The sequence below is a fragment of the Danio rerio genome, chromosome 21 (genome assembly GCF_049306965.1).
Source record: "Danio rerio strain Tuebingen ecotype United States chromosome 21, GRCz12tu, whole genome shotgun sequence".
Lineage (NCBI taxonomy): Eukaryota > Metazoa > Chordata > Actinopteri > Cypriniformes > Danionidae > Danio > Danio rerio.
The window spans coordinates 1997501-2017500 of record NC_133196.1 but is presented as its reverse complement, the minus strand read 5'-3'; the positions used below and the strand labels follow the sequence as shown (position 1 = coordinate 2017500).

At 34.2% G+C, this 20000-nt stretch overlaps 1 protein-coding gene across 4 annotated transcripts in view; it reads right to left on the bottom strand.

Moving 5' to 3' along the window:
- LOC101884022 (uncharacterized) overlaps positions 1 to 20000 on the bottom strand; it is a 70148-nt gene that overhangs the window by 9677 nt on the left and 40471 nt on the right. For 2 of the 4 annotated variants that reach the window (XM_073935615.1, XM_073935616.1), the window contains exons 4-9: positions 11062 to 11334; positions 6794 to 7087; positions 5334 to 5429; positions 4647 to 4784; positions 3903 to 3995; positions 1903 to 2109 (exon numbers count right to left, since the gene is read on the bottom strand). In XM_073935615.1, the coding sequence (XP_073791716.1) occupies positions 1903 to 2109; positions 3903 to 3995; positions 4647 to 4784; positions 5334 to 5429; positions 6794 to 7087; positions 11062 to 11334 (1101 nt within the window). The remainder of the gene's footprint in view (positions 1 to 1902; positions 2110 to 3902; positions 3996 to 4646; positions 4785 to 5333; positions 5430 to 6793; positions 7088 to 11061; positions 11335 to 20000) is intronic. The other 2 variants (XM_073935617.1, XM_073935618.1) reach the window with 1 other exon arrangement.

The window sequence follows — 20000 nt, the reverse complement described above, 5'->3', positions numbered from 1 at the left end:
CATAAACCAGACTTTACCAGAACATAACCAAAAATTTACACATATATATCCTGAACATAACCAGAACATAACCTAAAAATTACACAAATATATCCTGAACAATACCAGAACATAACCAAAAATTTACACATATATATCCTGAACATAACCAGAACATAACCTAAAAATTACACAAATATATCCTGAACAATACCAGAACATAACCTAAAAATTACACAAATATATCCTGAACATAACCAGAACATAACCTGAACCTAATCAGTATTTTTCATAAATATAACCAAAACACAACCTACACATAACCAGAACATAACTAGAACACTACCTAAATATCAACTGAATTTTAGTTGAACATAACCTAAACATAATCAGAACATAACCTAATATATAATCAGTACATTACATAAATATAACCAGAACATAACCTGAATATAGCCAGAACATAACTAGAACATAACCTAAATATGACCTGAACATAACCAGAACATAACATGAATTTTAGTTGAACATAACCTGAACATAATCAAAGCATAACCAGAAAAAAACCTGAACATAATCAGTACATTACATAAATATAACCAGAACATAACCTGCACTTAACCATAGCATAACCCAAATATAGCCTGAAAATAACCAGAACGTAACCAGAACATTCCCTAAATATAACCTGAACAAAAAATTAAAATGAAATAAAACATAACCAAAAGATAACCTGAATATAACCAAAACATTACTTAAATATAACCTGAAAATAACCTAAATATAAACTAAAATTAACCTGCACATAATGGAAACATAGCCTGAATATAACCAGAACATAACCTGAATATAAACAGAACATTACCTGAATATAGCCTGAAGAAAACCTGAACTTAACCTCAATATAAAACAAAATTAACCTGAACATAACAAATGTATAACCAGAACATAACCTGAATATAAGCAGAACGCAACCTGAATATAACCAAAACATAACCTGAACATAACCTAAACATCAACTAAAATTAACATGAACAGAACCAAACACAACCAGACCATATCTTGAATTTAACTACAGCATTACCTGAATATAGCCTGAACATAACCTGGACTTAATCTAAACAAAAACTAAAATCAACCTGAACAAAACAAAAAGTATAACCAGAACATAACCTGAATATAAGCAGTTCATTACCTGAATATAGCCTGAACAAAACCTGAATTTAACCTCAAAATAAACCAATATTAACCTAAACATAACAAAAGTATAACCAGAATATAACTTGGATATAAGCAGAACATTACCTGAATATAGCCTGAATATAATCTGAACTAAACCTAAACATAAACCAAAATTAACGTGAACAAAACCAAAATATAACCAGAACATAATTTAAATATGACTACAGCATTATCTGAATATAGCCTGAACATAACCTGAACTTAAACTTAACATAAACTAAAATTAACCTGAAAATAATCAAAATATAACCAGAACGTAACCTGAATATAATCACAACAATACAAATACAAATATACCCTGAGCATAACCTAAACAAACTAAAATTAACGTGAACATAACCAGAACATTACCTAAATATAATCTGAACATAAACTGAACATAGCCAAAATATAACCAGAACAAAACCTGAAAATAACCACAATATAACTTGAATATAAGCAGAACTTAACTTGAACATAAACTGAACATAACCTGCACCATTACAGGGTAATTACCATGGGGACTGAGATTAATTAAAGTCGTGCCACTTTAAACCCAGTATTGGTGTAATCTAAAGTGAAACTTAACTGGCTAACCAGCTAATCCAGCTTTGTGGAACAGGCCCCAGGTCATGTTTTCATGTACACACGTTGATGATCTGCTCAAATGATTATAAAGAGGTGTCTGTTGTGCTTCCATACCTCCATCTTTCTGAATCGCTCCACCAGGACATTATTGTTGCTCTCCAGCTCCACGATTTTCTCCCGCAGACGGTTCATCTCGCCCTGCATTTGTGTGTTTGTGCGCAGCAGATCCTCATTGTTGACCAGCAGGCCCCGCATCTCGAAACGAATCTGATTCCTCTCTTTCTCCATCTCTACGCTCTCTGCTTCCAGAAACTGGTTCCTCTGCACACACATACACTACACAGTTATGGAGGAAAACACCCACTTTCACTCTCACTCACAGAAGAAGAAAAGCCATTAAAGCACATGCTGAATGGAGGAAGAACATATAAATCAGCATGACTGACTTCTGTTTTATTTTTAGATAATGATAAAACTCTCTCTAAAAAGTGTTACACTATCTAACAAACTAACAAAACTAACTAAACTAAACAAACTAACTAAACTAACAAAACAAACTAAACTAAACTAACTAAACTAAACTAACTTAAACAAAACTAACTGAACTAACTAAACTAATTAAACAACTAAATAAATAACACTAACTAACAAATTAATTGACTAACAAACTAACTAAACTAACAAATTAAACTAAGTAAACAACTAACTAAAAGTAACTAAACTAACTAATTAACTAACTAAACTAACAAGCTAACAAATTAACTAAAAAATTGACTGACTGACTAACTAACTAACTGACAAACCAACTAACTAACCGACTGACTAACTAAACACTCTTAACAAACTAAATAAATAAACTAAACTAATAAATTAAACTAACTAACTTACTAAAAGACGACCTAACTGACTAACTAACTTACTAAAAGACTAACTAACTGACTAAATAAACAAAAAACTAACTAAACAAATTAACTAACAAATTAACTGACTAAATAACAGACTAACTCCCTGACTAACTGACTAACTAAACTGACAATCAAACTAACAAAGTAACTGACAAATAAACTGACTAACTAGCTAACTAGCTAACTAACTAACTAACTAACTAACTAACCTTACAAACTAACTAACAAATTAACTGACTAACGGACTAACTAACTGACTAAACTAACAAACTGAGTAAATAATTAAGACTAACTCCCTGACTAACTAAACTGACAAACAAACTAACAAACTAACTAGCCAATTAAGTGACTAGCTAACTAACAGACTAACAAACTAACTAACTGGCTAACTAAACTAACAAACTGACTAACTAAACTAACAAACTGACTAACTAAAATAACTAACTAACAAATTCACTGACTAACTAACTGACCAGCTAACTAACTATACTAACAAAGTAACTAACAAATTAACTGACTAACTAGCTAACAGACTAACTCCCTGACTAACTAAACTGACAAAACAAATTAACAAACTAACAAATTAACTCACTAACTCACTAACAGACTAACTAACTGACTGACTGACTAACTAACTAACTAACTAAAAGACTAACTATCTAACTAACTAACTAACTAACTGACCGACAGACCAACCAACCAACTGACCGACTGACTAACTAACTGACCGACCGACAGACTAACTAAATAACTAACTGACCAACAGACCAACCAACCGACTAACTAACTGACCGACCGACCGACAGACTAACTAACTAACTAACTAACTGACCGACAGACCAACCAACCAACTGACCGACTGACTAACTAACTGACCGACCGACAGACTAACTAACTAACTAACTGACCGACAGACCAACCAACCAACTGACTGACTGAACGACTGACTAACTAACTGACCGACCGACCGACCGACCGACAGACAGACAGACAGACAGACTGACTGACTAACTAACTAACTAACTAACTAAATTAAACTAAACATCCCTGTCTTCATATACAATTGAAATGCCCTGATAATGCCCATGCTTTTCTAAAAAATAAATAAATTGTGCAATGCATATAAAAGGCGCACGTGTGTGTGTGTGTGTGTGTGTGTGTGTGTGTGTGTGTGTGTGTGTGTGTGTGTGTGTATAGTTTCATACTGACCCTGCGGCACTCGTCCAGCTGTAAGGTCAGCTCCTGGATAAAGTCTCGTTTATTGGGCTGGTTGCTCCTCTGCATCAGCTGACCTGGAGTCGCCTACAGAAAACGCACATAATAACACTTTGAATGTGGTGCTCAGTTTCGGAGAAAGTTGCTTTAAAGTCATTTGTTACGATCGTTTTTTCGTTTTGTGAACAATTGCTTTTATTTTAATTTTTTTGCAAAATAAATACAGTACAATATTACAAGGAAGAACATGCCATTCCCGTCACTCCCTCCCATAGTGCAGACAAATAAATAACAACTAAAAATAGTCGAATCATAATAGTTTCAATAACTCATCTCTAATAACTGATTTATTTTATCTTTGCCATGATGACAGCACATAATATTAGACTAGATATTCTTCAAGACACTAGTATTCAGCTTAAAGTGACATTTAAAGGCTTCACTAGGGTAATTAGGGTAAAGTTAGGGTAATTAGGCAAGTCATTGTATAACAGTGGTTTGTTCTGAAGACTATAGAAAACTAATAATGCATAAAGAGTACAACAATATTAATCTTAAAATGTGTTTAAAACAATTATGAACGGCTTTTATTGTAGCCGAAATAAAACAAATAAGACTTTCTCCAGAAGAAAAAATATCATAGGAAATACTGTGAAAAAATCCTGAATCTGTTCCCTATAAATGTCCCAGGAGCGTGAATTATTTTGTGTGTGTGTGTGTGTGTGTGTGTGTTCTCACGTCTCGTCTGCGGGTCAGACTGTCGTATCCGGGGATTCGTGATCTCTGAGCGACCGCTGGACTGCTGACTGGACTCACACTTCTGTTCAGGCCAAACAGGTTAATGTCTGAGACGCCCGGTGACATCACTTCTGGTGACTGAAACAAACACAGAACACATGATGACGTCGGAAATACAGATGCTGAAGTGCATGATCCTGTTATGTCCAGCAGAAGGACACACAAACAGACACACCTACAAACATGCAGATACACACACACACACACACACACACACACAAATAAACACGCATGCACGCACATATGCACACACACACACACACACACACACACACACACACACACACACACACATGCATGCATGCATACAAACATACACACATGAATACAAACAAACACATACAAACATGCAGACATACACGCACACATACACACATAAACACACATGCACACGCCCACACACACACACACACACACACACACACACACACACACACACACACACACACACACACACACACACACACACACACACACACACACACACACACACCCAAGCATGCATGCACACACACAAAACATGAAAACACGCATGCACACACGTATGTGCCACACACACATGCAAGCACAGACTCATGCACACACAAACAAAGACACACCACACACCACACTAACACACACACAAACCTTAAAGTCAGACATTCTGTTGATGGGATTATAATCCAGTGAAAGTGTTGAATACGGGCTGTTGAAGACTCGAGGAGGACTATCGAATCCTCCCATCTGAAACACAAACACACACACAAACACACACACATTAATGGTCTGAATGAGCCCTGTTTAAAACAGTCTAAAACTGAATAACCAAATAAAAAAATAAATAAAAAATAATAAAATATTAAAAACAAAGAAAGAAAGAAAATAAAAAATAAATAAAATAAAAATGTAAAGAAATAATTAGATAAAAATAAAATAATAAAATTAAATAAATTTGTAAATAAATAAATAAAATAAATAAATAATAACATACAATAATAAAATAAAAAGGTAAATAAATAAATAAAGAAAATATTAAAATAATTAATAACTTAAAATAAAAAAATTGTAAATAAATAAATAATTAATTAATAAAAATAAAAAATAAAACAATTACATTAAATAAATTAGTAAATAAACAAATAAATGTTTTTAAACAAATAATAACATAAAATAAAAAAATAAAAGATTGTAAATAAATAAATTAAATTAAAAAATTAAATAATTAAACAAATTAGCAAATAAATAAACAAATAAAGAAAATAAAAAATAAATAATAACATAAAATAATAAAAAAAGTAAAAAAATAAAGAAAGGAAATATAAAAATTAATACTAACATAAAATAAAAATTAGTAAGAAATATAAATAAAATAAAATATAAAATAGTAAATAAATAAAATGAAAAATTAAATAATTAAATAAAATAAATTAGTAAATAGGGAAAACAAATAAAGAAAATAAAAAATTTATATCAACATAAAATAAATAAAAGTAGGAAAGGAAGAAATTAAAAAAATACATAATAACAAAATAACAAAATTTAAACAAATAAATAAAAGAAAAAAGTGATTAAATAAAATAAATTAGCAAATAAATGAACAAATAAAGAAAATAAAAAAATAAATAATAACAAAATAAAATGAAATAGTAAAAAAAAAAAATTTGTAAATAAATAGGTAAATAAATAAAATAAAAAATAATTAAATAAATTAGTAAGTAGATAAACAAATGAAGAAAATAAAAATAAATAAATAACATAAAATAAATAAAAAGTTAATAAATAAATTAATTAAGAAAATATTAAAATAAATAATAACATAAAATAAAATAAATAAAAAATAGTAAATAAATATATAAAATAAAATTAAAAATTAATAAAATAAAATAAATTAGTAAATAAATAAACAAATATAGAAAATAAAAAATAAACAACAACATAAAATAAAAAAGTAAATAAATAAAAATTTAACAATAAAATAACACTAAATACATTAATAAATAATATATAATATAAAATAAATAAATAAAATAAAATAATTTTGACCAATGTTTAACCTTTAGAATTTCAGTTATCTCTATCATGTAATAGTCAGTATAGTCCAAACTCACTCTGTCCGACATGCTGTCCCAGTCCCGGGACGACAGCGACTCCATGGACCCGCGAATTACAGAACTGACCCGCAACAGATTCCCATTGACTGCAGCACTTGAACCCAAACCTGAACCTGTACCACTGTCCCCTAAAGACCCGTTAGAGCTGCTGCTGGTCCCGTTGGCTTTACTGGTTCTGCTGGTGCCGCTGGTCCCATTGGAGCCCAAATAAAGCTGATATTTTGGGTTTGGACGGGACTTTGAGGCTGCGGGCTCCTCCGGCTGCTGCTTCTGTCCATTAAAGCTGGAATGCTGGAAACAGAAGCGACAGAAACATGAGTGAAGAGGACACAGAAACACATGACAGTCATCGAAAAGTTTACATTTAACAACAAAACACATCTAACATGCACAGAACACATATTAATCATCGAAAACTAGAAATTTAACAACAATACACTGATTATAGTCACACACACATGCAGATCTAACACGCACACAGGACAACAGCGCAGGCTCAGACACTGGGAAAAACATTTTTATTTCAAAATGTTCTTAAATTCAGATGAATTTTGTTGACATGCAGGAGATCACAAACAAATAATAAAATAATAACAAAAAAAAAACAAATCCACATAAATGTAAAAACATAGAACAATCAAAAATGTCTGTTTTAAATTAAACACAAACATATAAAATATATTATAAATGACAAAGTAAAATAATAATAAAAATAATAACGATAATATACAAAATGTAAAATATTATTGAAACCTATAATGGCAAGTTATTTTTTGAAATAACATAAATAAATAAATAAATATAAATATAAATATATATATATAAATATATATATATATATATATATATATATATATATATATATATATATATATAAATATATATATATATATATATATATATATATATATATATATACACACACACACACAAGCAATATCACACGAGTAGCAGTGCGATATGGCTGTATATCCGCACTGGTGGGAGGCGTGTGTTTGCACTGGGCCGCAAGTGTTATATAGCATTTATACAACAGTTCGACAGCATGTGTATACAGAAGAAAATCAATGCAAGATTTATGCTGAGTTTTTCTCCTCTAAGGACTCATTATGCAGTCTCTGTCACCATCTTGTGGCAGAGTGTCAACCGTCTTTGCTCTGCTCAGTAAGACAGGCTGATGGCTGCCGACGCACTGAATCTCCTAAATTATAAATATGTAAAATAGGCACTATCCTTATAAATAAACTGCATAGCTGCAATCTAAACTACATTCTCACCTAAAAAGCCTCAATAGTACATGATGTTGTCCAACAGCTGCAATATTTGTCAAACTGTAGTGAGTTTATTGATCTGCTGTCACTCTATGAGGGCGGAGTAATACACAAGGGAGGAGGAGCTATATTTTACATATTTATTATTTAGGAGATTTAGTGCGTTATATATATATATATATATATATATATATATATATATATATACATACATATATATATATATATATATATATATACATATATATATATATATATATATATATATATATATATATACATATATATATATATATATATATATTTACACACACACACACACACACACACACACACACACACACACACATAATATACAGTTCTGTCTGGTTCTTGAATCTTATTGGTTGATAGCCGTGTGGTATTCTGCAATAACAGCACTAGTCCAGCTTCTTCACCCTTCTGTATTACTCCGCCCAAATACAGCGACAAGCAGTACTTTTTTTTTTAGGCTTTTTAGGAGAGCATGCAGTTGTTTAAACTGCAGCTATGCAGTTTATTTATAATAATAATAAAGAGATGGAGCGTCGGCGTTCATTAGCCAAAGATGGTTGACGTTATCTATCAACAATATGGCGACAGGACCGCATAATAAGCCCTTAGAAGATTAAAACAGTGTAATCTCTAACTACAGCTGGTCAAATCATTATTAAACAGGTAAGTGACACTCTAAGTCGATCTCTCTCTTGTGTATGTTGTAGTGCTGTATTTATACTGTATAATTGTAGTGTACTGAGTGTGAAATGGGACTCGCATATCAGGAATGTGTGTTGTGTTGGCAGAAAGAAGAAGAAATGCCCACATGTGTTTAGCATTTTTCCTTATCGCAAACACAACAGCAGTCTGGTAGTGATTGTGTTGCTTTTTTCGGGGTTAATTATTGTGATATCCCGATTGCAACAGAGAAATACTGTAGACTATAATACTGCAGGGAGATATCTCATTGCATACAGTATAACATGGTATTTCATGTCACGTTCAGCCTTATGATCTAAAAATGTAAGCAAAATTACCAGTTTTACGCTATAGAGAATCATTCAAACACTAGCTCTAAAGTGACGTTGGTGAATTAGTAACGGGTTCTGCTGTTCTGAACAGCTGCAGATGTGAATGAATGAAGGAAGAAAGAAAGTAGTTCCTAATACAAAAGGGTCTTTGAGACTCGCTGTGTTTGATTTTCTTTTTGATATACATGATTATGCCGTCAAACTGTTGTATAAACACAATATCACATGAGTAGCAGTGCGATGTGGCTGTATATCAGTACTGGAGGGAAACTAATGCTGTGTTCACACCAGACACGGAACGCGCAGATAAATTGCGCTATTCGCGCGGAAATAGCCGCATGAACATTTGAGTTTACTCGCTTTATTTGCGCGTCTAACCCCCCTTCATTCGCGCGTCAAATTCACTTCAGAACAGACGCGGATTCGCATGATGGGCTGGGCTTCTGTCTGACTCTAGCTTCATTGGCAAATGGCTAACATGGATTTTATGAACAAAATAACAGTGTTTATATGCTTTATAAAGGCTGAAAAACAGCGTTGATACGTTTAGGGCCGTTTCTGTGTCCAGTAGTTTATTTCAGAGGTGCATCCAACTCTGTGAGTTCATAAACTCCTCCAGAAACTGAACCTGGATGATGGAGGCTTTTAGCGGAGCTTCTGACAGAGCCGAGCCCAGTTTGATGAACTTTTTGTCGGTGTCAGATGGAGGATTTCCCCCGGGACATCAACAACAACGATATGTCACGATCACGCCCCCACAAGAGCAAGCTCCTGATTAGTAACGCGGCGCAAATGTTCGCTGAAGCTCAAATTTTCGAACTTGAGCGATTTGCACGAAACGCTCTTTAAGTGCATCAAACGTGCAAAACGCTCAATTCGTGTTGCGGCATTTGCACGTATCGCATCATTCACACAGCACCTATCACGTAATTTGTGTCATTTGCGGCGCGCCATTCACGCATATCGCACCGCAAGTTGTCTATTCGCGCGTTTGCATTGACTTAACATGTAAATCACTCAAGCTTTACGCACATTCCACGTCTGGTGTGAACGCAGCATAAGGCATGTGGCCTTGAGACAACACACGCTTCATTGCACTGCTACTCATGTGATATTGATCATACACAAACACACACACGCACGCACGTACGCACGCATGCACACACACACGCACACACACACACACACACACACACACACACACACACACACACACACACACACACACACACACACACACACACTAATATTAGTAATTACAAAATGACAATAATAAAACAATAACAAAATAAAATAAATACAATTAAATATAAAACAAAAAAACTATACAAATCAATCAATTAATTAAAATAATCAATCAATTAATCAATTAAAATAATCAATGAATTAATTATTAAAACAATCAATCAATTAATCAATAAATCAATCAATCAATCACAATATTTGTGCAACAGTAACAATGTAAATCAGCATTGCTCATGCAGACACATGGGTGGGCGGGGTTTGGATGCAGGACTGTGCTTGATTGGTTAGTGTGAGATGACTGACACTCAGATTGACAGTGAAGCAGCGACAAAAACAATTTTTATAAAACAGTTTTAATTATGAGTGAAACTTATTATGGTAAGTTATTTTTTTTTAAATAACTAAAAAAACCTAAAATTATTTAAATAAATATATAGTCCTATTTAAAAATGACATACACAAACAATAATATTAACTACAATAATAAAATTAAATAATTGAATAAAAAAAAAAACAGAAAATAATCAATCAATTGATCAAAATAATGGATCAATCAACTAATGTAAATCAGCATTGCTCATGCAGACACACAGGTGGGCTGGGCTTGGATGCAGGACTGTATTTGATTGGTTAGTGTGAGATGACTGACAGGGAGTGACGCAGACTCTCGATCGGCGACTCGACCGAAAAAACGCCCACTTACCGACTCCTGAGCGACATCACGAATCTCCTCATCGAGTTTAATAAGTACACACTCCTCTTTTTTCACCTCAGTTTCCTCCATTTTCTTCTTCGAGCTCTCGTTTTTCTCCTTTTCTCTGCTCTGGTGTTTATTTTTCTCTTTAGTCTTCGGTGAGGTGTTGGAAGGTCCGTCAAACTTGAAGATCAGATCTTTGACGCTTCCCGAACGCGTCAGACTGGAGCCGCTTTTAGCCGAGGCTTTTTTAGCCAGCGTCCAGCTCCAGTCTTCTAAAGTCTGAGAAACACAGACGGTCAGCGCACGCACACACACACACACACACTACATTACAGCCCATAGTTGAGAAACACAGTAAATACTCTTTCCAGATTTCTTCACATTCATCATCAAACTTTCACCCACACACTGACCTGTAGAAAAGTGATCATTTGCTAACACTTTACAACATTAGTTCATGTATTTAACAAATTTTGAACTAACATGAACAAAAAAACAACATGCATACTACAATATGTATTCATATTGTCATGTCAACTCACAGTGCTTTAAGTTTGGGGTGAAATACATTCAGGCTGTTGTTATTGCAGAATAAAAGCCTGACAGTTTGAAAACAACTGGGTGTACTTTATCCGGCTTATTACATGGCTACTTACCACAAAATATAAAAAATTGACAAAACTTCTAAACCATAATAGTTTATTTATTCTTTAATTAAATGCTAAGCTGACAGAAACTGATGATGGAGTATACACTAACCTGCACATTATTCAGACACTAAATGGCACCAAACAATCAAAAACACAAAGCTGACACTAAAACAGCTGATGGAGTATACACTAACCTGCACATTATTCAGACACTAGATGGCACCAAACAATCAAAAACACAAAGCTGACACTAAAACAGCTGATGGAGTATACACTAACCTGCACATTATTCAGACACTAGATGGCACCAAACAATCAAAAACACAAAGCTGACACTAAAACAGCTGATGGAGTATACACTAACCTGCACATTATTCAGACACTAGATGGCACCAAACAATCGAAAACACAAAGCTGACACTAAAACAGCTGATGGAGTATACACTAACCTGCACATTATTCAGACACTAGATGGCGCCAAACAGTCAAAAACACAAAGCTGACAGAAACTAAAACAGCTGATGGAGTATACACTAACCTGCACATTATTCAGACAAAAGATGGAGACAAACAGTCAAAAACACAAAGCTGACACTAAAACAGCTGATGGAGTATACACTAACCTGCACATTATTCAGACACTAGATGGCGCCAAACAGTCAAAAACACAAAGCTGACAGAAACTAAAACAGCTGATGGAGTATACACTAACCTGCACATTATTCAGACAAAAGATGGAGACAAACAGTCAAAAAGACAAAGCTGACACTAAAACAGCTGATGGAGTATACACTAACCTGCACATTATTCAGACACTAGATGGAGACAAACAGTCAAAAACACAAAGCTGACACTAAAACAGCTGATGGAGTATACACTAACCTGCACATTATTCAGACAAAAGATGGAGACAAACAGTTGAAAACGTAAAGCTGACAGAAACTAAAAAAGTTGGAGTATACACTAACCTGCGCATTATTCAGACACTAGATAGAGACAAATAGTCAAAAAGACAAAGCTGACACTAAAACAGCTGATGGAGTATACACTAACCTGCACATTATTCAGACACTAGATGGCGCCAAACAGTCAAAAACCCAAAGACGACACACAAAAAAAAAAAACGCTGATGGAGTATACACTAACTAGCATATTATTCAGACACTAGATGGTGCCAAACAGTCAAAAACAGCGAAAACAGAATAATCAACACATTGAAATAAAAGTTTCAGCAGCTTCCGGTTCACACTGACTTTAAACCCAAGCTCTACAGAAAAGAATAAAAATAGAAGCACACCATTAATTAAAAACTAACTTTAAAAAATGCATCTTAATCAACTCTTAAATCTAAACACATTAAACGTAAACATATTATTGCCATTTTGTGTGTCACGACAGTGTAATTATATGTGCTTGTCTGCATATGTGTGTGAGTATGCATTTGTGTAGAGAGTGTATGTGTGTGTGTGCACGTTTGTATGCAAGTAAGTGACTGTATGTGTGTGTGTGTGTGTGTGAATGTGTGTTTGCATGTGTGTGTGTATGTGTGTGTGTGTGTGCGTGATGTTGCAGTCAGTGGTGTTTGGATCAGACTCATCATGTGGAAATGGTTAATTTTCCACTGGTCCGGATAAATGAATACGTTTGAGTTTGATGTTACTTTGAGCTTAAAGGCATCAGAATCAACCAGAGACCATAAACTCTCATTCGACAGCTTATGCTTTTAACTCTAGAAAAAGGACACTGTGTTTATCTGAACTGTACATTTACTTACACATCATTGGTTGTCTGACTGATAGTTTAAACTTAGTAACCAAGTTTTTATTTTATTTTAGTATAGACCATTTCAATGTGGTGATGTCACTCGCCCATGAATATTTCCTGCTTGTTATCAAACTATTTTAATAACTGTAAGATGATTGCAGTTCAATCTTATCCTAACGTTAAAACGACTGTCGTAACATTATTTATCATATGTGAACCTTTCAGGATTCTTAGAAGCTCTAGAAATGAAAAATGTTAAACAGGAAATATGTTTGGACCACTGTTATTGTTTACATCCCTCATAAAGTAACAGCTCAAACATATATCTTTGGTTTTCTTTGCAGACAAATCTTTAATATGTTGTCTAAAGTAGATATATTTATATTTAAAAAGAACATTTACTGCACTCAAACTACTCTAGATAAATTGATAATTATTAAAAACAACAACATTAGTTTAAATGCAGTAAAACTGATCATCGGGCTTTTAAAGAACTTCATTTCCAGTACTTTTGCTGTCTCTGTTCCTCAGTGGTGAATGAACGTTTCAAGCTTATAAAACAGCTCAAATCTATTGAGGAGGGGTTATTCATTCTCCTCACATTTATGACTGCATTGCATAACATTATATATATTGAAAGTACAGCTTTGACCATAAAAAGAAGTATTTAAATATCAATTAACAAACACAAATTATTAGAGATTTACAGTAGCATGGTAGCTATATTGTTATGTAGAACTATTTACATTACAAGGATCACGATTTACTGTTTGATTTTATGAATATCAGCATCTACAATTATTTGAATAAAACGGAGCTGATATTTTTAACGTAATTCATTCATTTTCTTTTCGCCTTAGTCCCTTTTATTAATCAGGGGTCGCCACAGCGGAATGAACCGCCAACTTATCATATACAACTTGGATGCTCTTCCAGGCGCAACCTAACACTGGGAAATGAATGCAATACATTTTGCATTCACACTCATACACTACGGCCAATTTAGTTTATTCAATTCACCAATACCACATGTCTTTGGACTGTGGGGGAAACCAGAGAACATGCAAACATGCAAACTCCACACAGTTGCCAACTGACTCAGCCGGGCCTTGAACCAGCGACCTTCTTGCTGTGAGGCGATGTGCTACGCCCACTGCGCCACAGTGTTGCCTCAACTAATTCAATTTCATAGTTCATAGATTACATAGTTCGTCATATTTTCTCTATATCGAACTTTATGACTACAAAACCCACAGATTATTTATCCTATCATTAAATAGATTTATTTACTTATGTAAATGCAGGTTTATATAAAAAATTATTCAGTTTTACTAATAATTATATATCATATTATTGAATAAAATGCAAATGTTTCCATACTTGATTTACATTAGTTTTAATACACTCTATTTAATTATAATAATATTTAAAAGGTGCTGTATGTAAGTTTTTGACTCTTCTAGAACATTAAACACTATAATATGTTTGCAGATTTTTCAGAAACATGCTCAGTGAACATTCTGAAACAACGCTGAAGTCAGATATTCTGCTTTAAACGTGTGTTAAGAGCCGGACCGTCTGTCATTGTTTTGGTCATTTAACCCGCCCAATGCCAGATTAGCCAATTAAATTTTAGGACACTGGGTTGCCAGATGGTGGAAAACAGCACATTTCATTCATTCAGTCATGAAGGCTCTCAAAGTGTGCATCCGTGACTGAATTGCGACTTCCGGTGGACAGTAGCAGACTCTGAAATGAGACGCAGATTCAGAGTTCCACATATGGTGGTTATTAATTAGCAAATAATATAAATATTATGAATGTAAAAATTAGGTGAGCAGGTTACATTGTAACCCTGTGTCCTAACAACATGCTACATGACGAGATTTGTAGTAATGAGTAATTTGCAAGAGGCGAAACATGACAGAAATGTAAATACAGCCATTCAGAGGGAAAGATTAGTGCTCTCACTGCACTCCAGCCAAATGGTAACGTTTATAATCTAATGAATACACAATAAACCTGTTTAACATGATAAAATGTAGATGCTGAATCACTGATATGTGTTGGTTTGCACTGAGTCTCAGTTCTGAAGTTTAATTTTAGACTGAGGTGAACTATCTGCTGCTGCTTTCAGTAGTATGGCAATAAATGTGATGTGAAATGGCATTCAGACTCACATTATTAGCATTTAACACTGAATAAAGCACATGAGCTGCACCTGAGCTGATCATTCATCCTGTTGTTCAGCTGTGAGAAATTAAAGCCGTTTCTACAATAATAATTTCAGGTGATGGTTAGGACAAAAATCCTAATCCTATCTTCTATCGTGTGCCGTTGCTTTTATTTAGAAAACGGTTCAAATCAGTCTTAAATCAATCTTTAGGCTCGATAGTCAGACACACTCGCGTCAATCTGGCAACCTGCGCTTGCGTACTTATCAGAAGAGGAGCCGAGTGAAAATGTGTTTTGATCTGGGAGTGCAATACCTAGTTCACCCACTGGGTGTCAGACTTACATACTGCACCTTTAAGAGATAAATTATATGAGAGATGTACTTTGTTTACCAAAAAAAAAGCAGTTCTAATTGAATGTCCACTGTAAACCTTAGATAAAAGTGTTGTTGTTTTTTTATCTGTCAAGTTTTTTGTTATAATAATCTCAAAATAATTCCACATAAATCAGCAGATATTTTAAGCTTTATACAAAGCTTTCTGTAAAATTGCAAAAAATGTGCACGGATTATGTCTGGCCCTCATTTATATTGGCCCTATAACATATGTAAACATTTCATTTTATTACTTTATAAGCTTAACAGAGTTCAAAACAACAAACAGCTGTCGGTCTACACACACATAATCTCAGACAAGCATACTGGAATATCCATCATTCAATATTTCAATTACTAAAGCGTCATTATGTAGATGAGCGTCTTTTAAGGCCCAATCTAGAGTGTCACCCAGCGCTCTTTCCCCAGAGATGAGCACTGAATTGTGGGTAACGGGGCGAGCGGATGGCCGGGTCACAGACCACGCCAATCACTTACAGTATTTACCAGATCTGAGAGGATTATCGCCTAATCTGTGACTTAATGTGATTAATTTGCACCAAATATGATTTGATTCTGCGAGGCGTCCCCCGAGACGAGGCTGCGCTTGTGTTCCGGAGCAGTAAATTGAAATAAATGACATCATATAAGCCTGTGACAGCCTGGCGTTTATGAATATGACAGAGATGATTAACGCTGCGCCCCAAAATCCCTCAAGCTTTTACAAATTTGAAGACTTGTGCTCCGTCCCAATTCACAAACAGCTGAAGTCAGAATTATGAGCCCTCCTGAAATATTAGCCCCCCTGTATATGCATATGTATGTGTGTGTGTGTATAGTGTGTATAGTGTATGCATATGTGTGTATAGTGTGTGTATAGTGTATGCATATGTGTGTATAGAGTGTGTATAGTGTATGCATATGTGTGTATAGTGTGTGTATAGTGTATGCATATGTGTGTACAGTGTGTGTATAGTGTATGCATATGTGTGTACAGTGTGTGTGTATAGTGTATGCATATGTGTATAGTCTGTTTATAGTGTATGCATGTGTGTATAGTCTGTGTGTGTGTGTCTATAGTGTATGCATATGTGTGTATAGTCTGTGTATAGTGTATGCATATGTGTGTATAGTCTGTGTGTGTGTATAGTGTATGCATATGTGTGTATAGTGTTTGTATAGTGTATGCATATGTGTGTATAGTCTCTCTGTGTGTATAGTGTATGCATATGTGTATGTGTATAGTCTGTTTATAGTGTATGCATGTGTGTATAGTCTGTGTGTGTGTGTGTGTGTGTGTGTGTGTGTGTGTATAGTGTATGCATATGTGTGTACAGTGTGTGTGTATAGTGTATGCATATGTGTATAGTCTGTTTATAGTGTATGCATGTGTGTATAGTCTGTGTGTGTGTGTCTATAGTGTATGCATATGTGTGTATAGTCTGTGTATAGTGTATGCATATGTGTGTATAGTCTGTGTGTGTGTATAGTGTATGCATATGTGTGTATAGTGTTTGTATAGTGTATGCATATGTGTGTATAGTCTCTCTGTGTGTATAGTGTATGCATATGTGTATGTGTATAGTCTGTTTATAGTGTATGCATGTGTGTATAGTCTGTGTGTGTGTGTGTGTGTGTGTGTGTGTGTGTGTGTGTGTGTATAGTGTATGCATAAGTGTATAGTGTGTGTATAGTGTATGCATATGGGTTTATAGCCTGTGTGTGTGTGTGTGTGTGTGTAGTGTATGCATATGAGTGTATAGTGTGTGTATAGTGTATGCATATGGGTTTATAGCCTGTGTGTGTGTGTATAGTGTATGCATATGTGTGTATAGTGTGTGTATAGTGTATGCATATGTGTGTATACTCTGTGAATAGTGTATGCATATGAGTGCATAGTCTGTGTGTGTGTGTATAGTGTATGCATACAGTATGTGTGTATAGTGTGTATGTGTATAGTGTATGCATATGTGTGTATAGTCCGTGTATAGTGTATGCATATGTGTGTATAGTCTGTGTGTGTGTGTGTATAGTGTATGCATATGTGTGTATACTCTGTGAATAGTGTATGCATATGTATGTATAGTCTGTGTGTGTGTATAGTGTATGCATATAGTGTATGTATGTGTGTGTAGTATATGCATATGTGTGTCTAGTGTATGTATATAGCGTGTGTATGTATGTGTAGTTTATCCATATGTGTGTATAGTGTGTGTGTGCGTAGTGTGTGTAAAGTAAATGCATATGTGTGTACAGTCTGTGTGTGTGTGTGTGTGTGTGTGTGTGTGTGTGTGTGTGTGTGTAGTGTGTTTAAAGTAAATGCGTATGTGTGCATAGTGTGTGTGCGCATGTAGTGTGTGTAAAGTAAATGCACAAGTGTGTGTAGTGTGTGTGTGTGTGTGTGTTTGTATAGTGTGTGTAAATTAAATGCATATGTGTGTATAGTGTGTGTATGTGTGTTGTGTGTGTATAGTGTATAAATCTGTGTGCATAGTGTGTGTGTTGTGTGTGTGTATAGTGTATAAATCTGTGTGTTTAGTGTATGCATATAATGTGTTTATGCATGCGTATAGTATTTGCATGTGTGTGCGTGTATAATGTAAGGCTATAATGTGTGTGTGTGTGTGGTTTATCCAGTCATTGTGTGTATGTTGTGTTTGTGTATAGTGTATGCATATCTGTGTGTATAGTGTGTGAGTGTGTGCAGTGTATGCACATGTGTGTATGGTGTAGAGTGTGTATGTGGGGAGATTGGCATTCAGAGGGCGGGGCTGGGAAATAATTTCTTTCAGGGGGCGGGGATTAGTATGCAAATGAGCCAGGGTCACAGGTCGTGAGAGCGGATCGCATCACTCCAGACGGAAGAATTCAGCGTCTGTTCATCATTCCTACAGATCCCTAACACACAAACACACACACTTGACTGGATTAAACCATAGTCAAAATAACACTAATATGTGTGTGTGTGTGTGTGTGTGTGTGTGTGTGTGTGTGTGAGAGAGAGAGAGAGTGTGTGTGTGTATAGTGTGCTGTGTTTGTGAGAGTTTGCATGTGTAAATGTGTGAAAAGTGTGTGTGTGTGTATAGTGCGTGTTTACAGTTTATGCATGCTTTTGAGACAGTGTGTGTGCATATATTTGTGTGTATTTTTATTTATGTGTGTGGGAGAGTGTGTATATTTTTATGTATGTGTGTGTGGGAGAGTGTGTGCATGTATATTTGCATGTATAGTGTGTGTGTGTGTGTGTGTGTGTGTGTGTTTATAGTGTACTGCATGTATACGTCTCTGTAAGTCTGTGTGTGTTTCCCCCGAGGGCCTGCTGGAGTAACATATGGTGCTGAATTGAGAATGTGTGTGTGTGTGTGTCTGTGACCCAGTTTTATTGCTGTCCTGAGCTCAAAATCACACCGAGAGCAAAAACATCTTCATTTCAGCACAGAAAAGATGAAGTTTGTTCACTCGGATCCCTCAGATGATGGTTGTTATGATGCTGCTGTTTGGTTTCTAAACTTTCTTTAATACCAGAACTAATAGAGGTTTATGGCAATAGTGACGATGATGATGATAATGATGATGATGATGTGATTTATCATGTATTATAACTCATTTATCATACAAAAACAGAGATTTTATACACTGTTATTTCTAAAAATCAAATTTTAAATAGCAATTATTTTGATTTTATTAATAATTATAATATCCAAATGACATATTTGCATAATTGTAGTAATAATATTTTATTATTTTCAATATTTACACATATATTTGTATACCGCTATTGTCAGTATTATTATTTATTATTTAAATATAAAAATTACTTTTTTTTTCTTTCTATATATTATTATTTCCAATTATTATTATATTATTGTTATTATATTATTATTATTATTATTATTATTATTATTATTATTATTATTATTGTTGTTATCATTATGTTATTATTATTAATATTGTTATGTTATTAATACTATTATGTTATTATT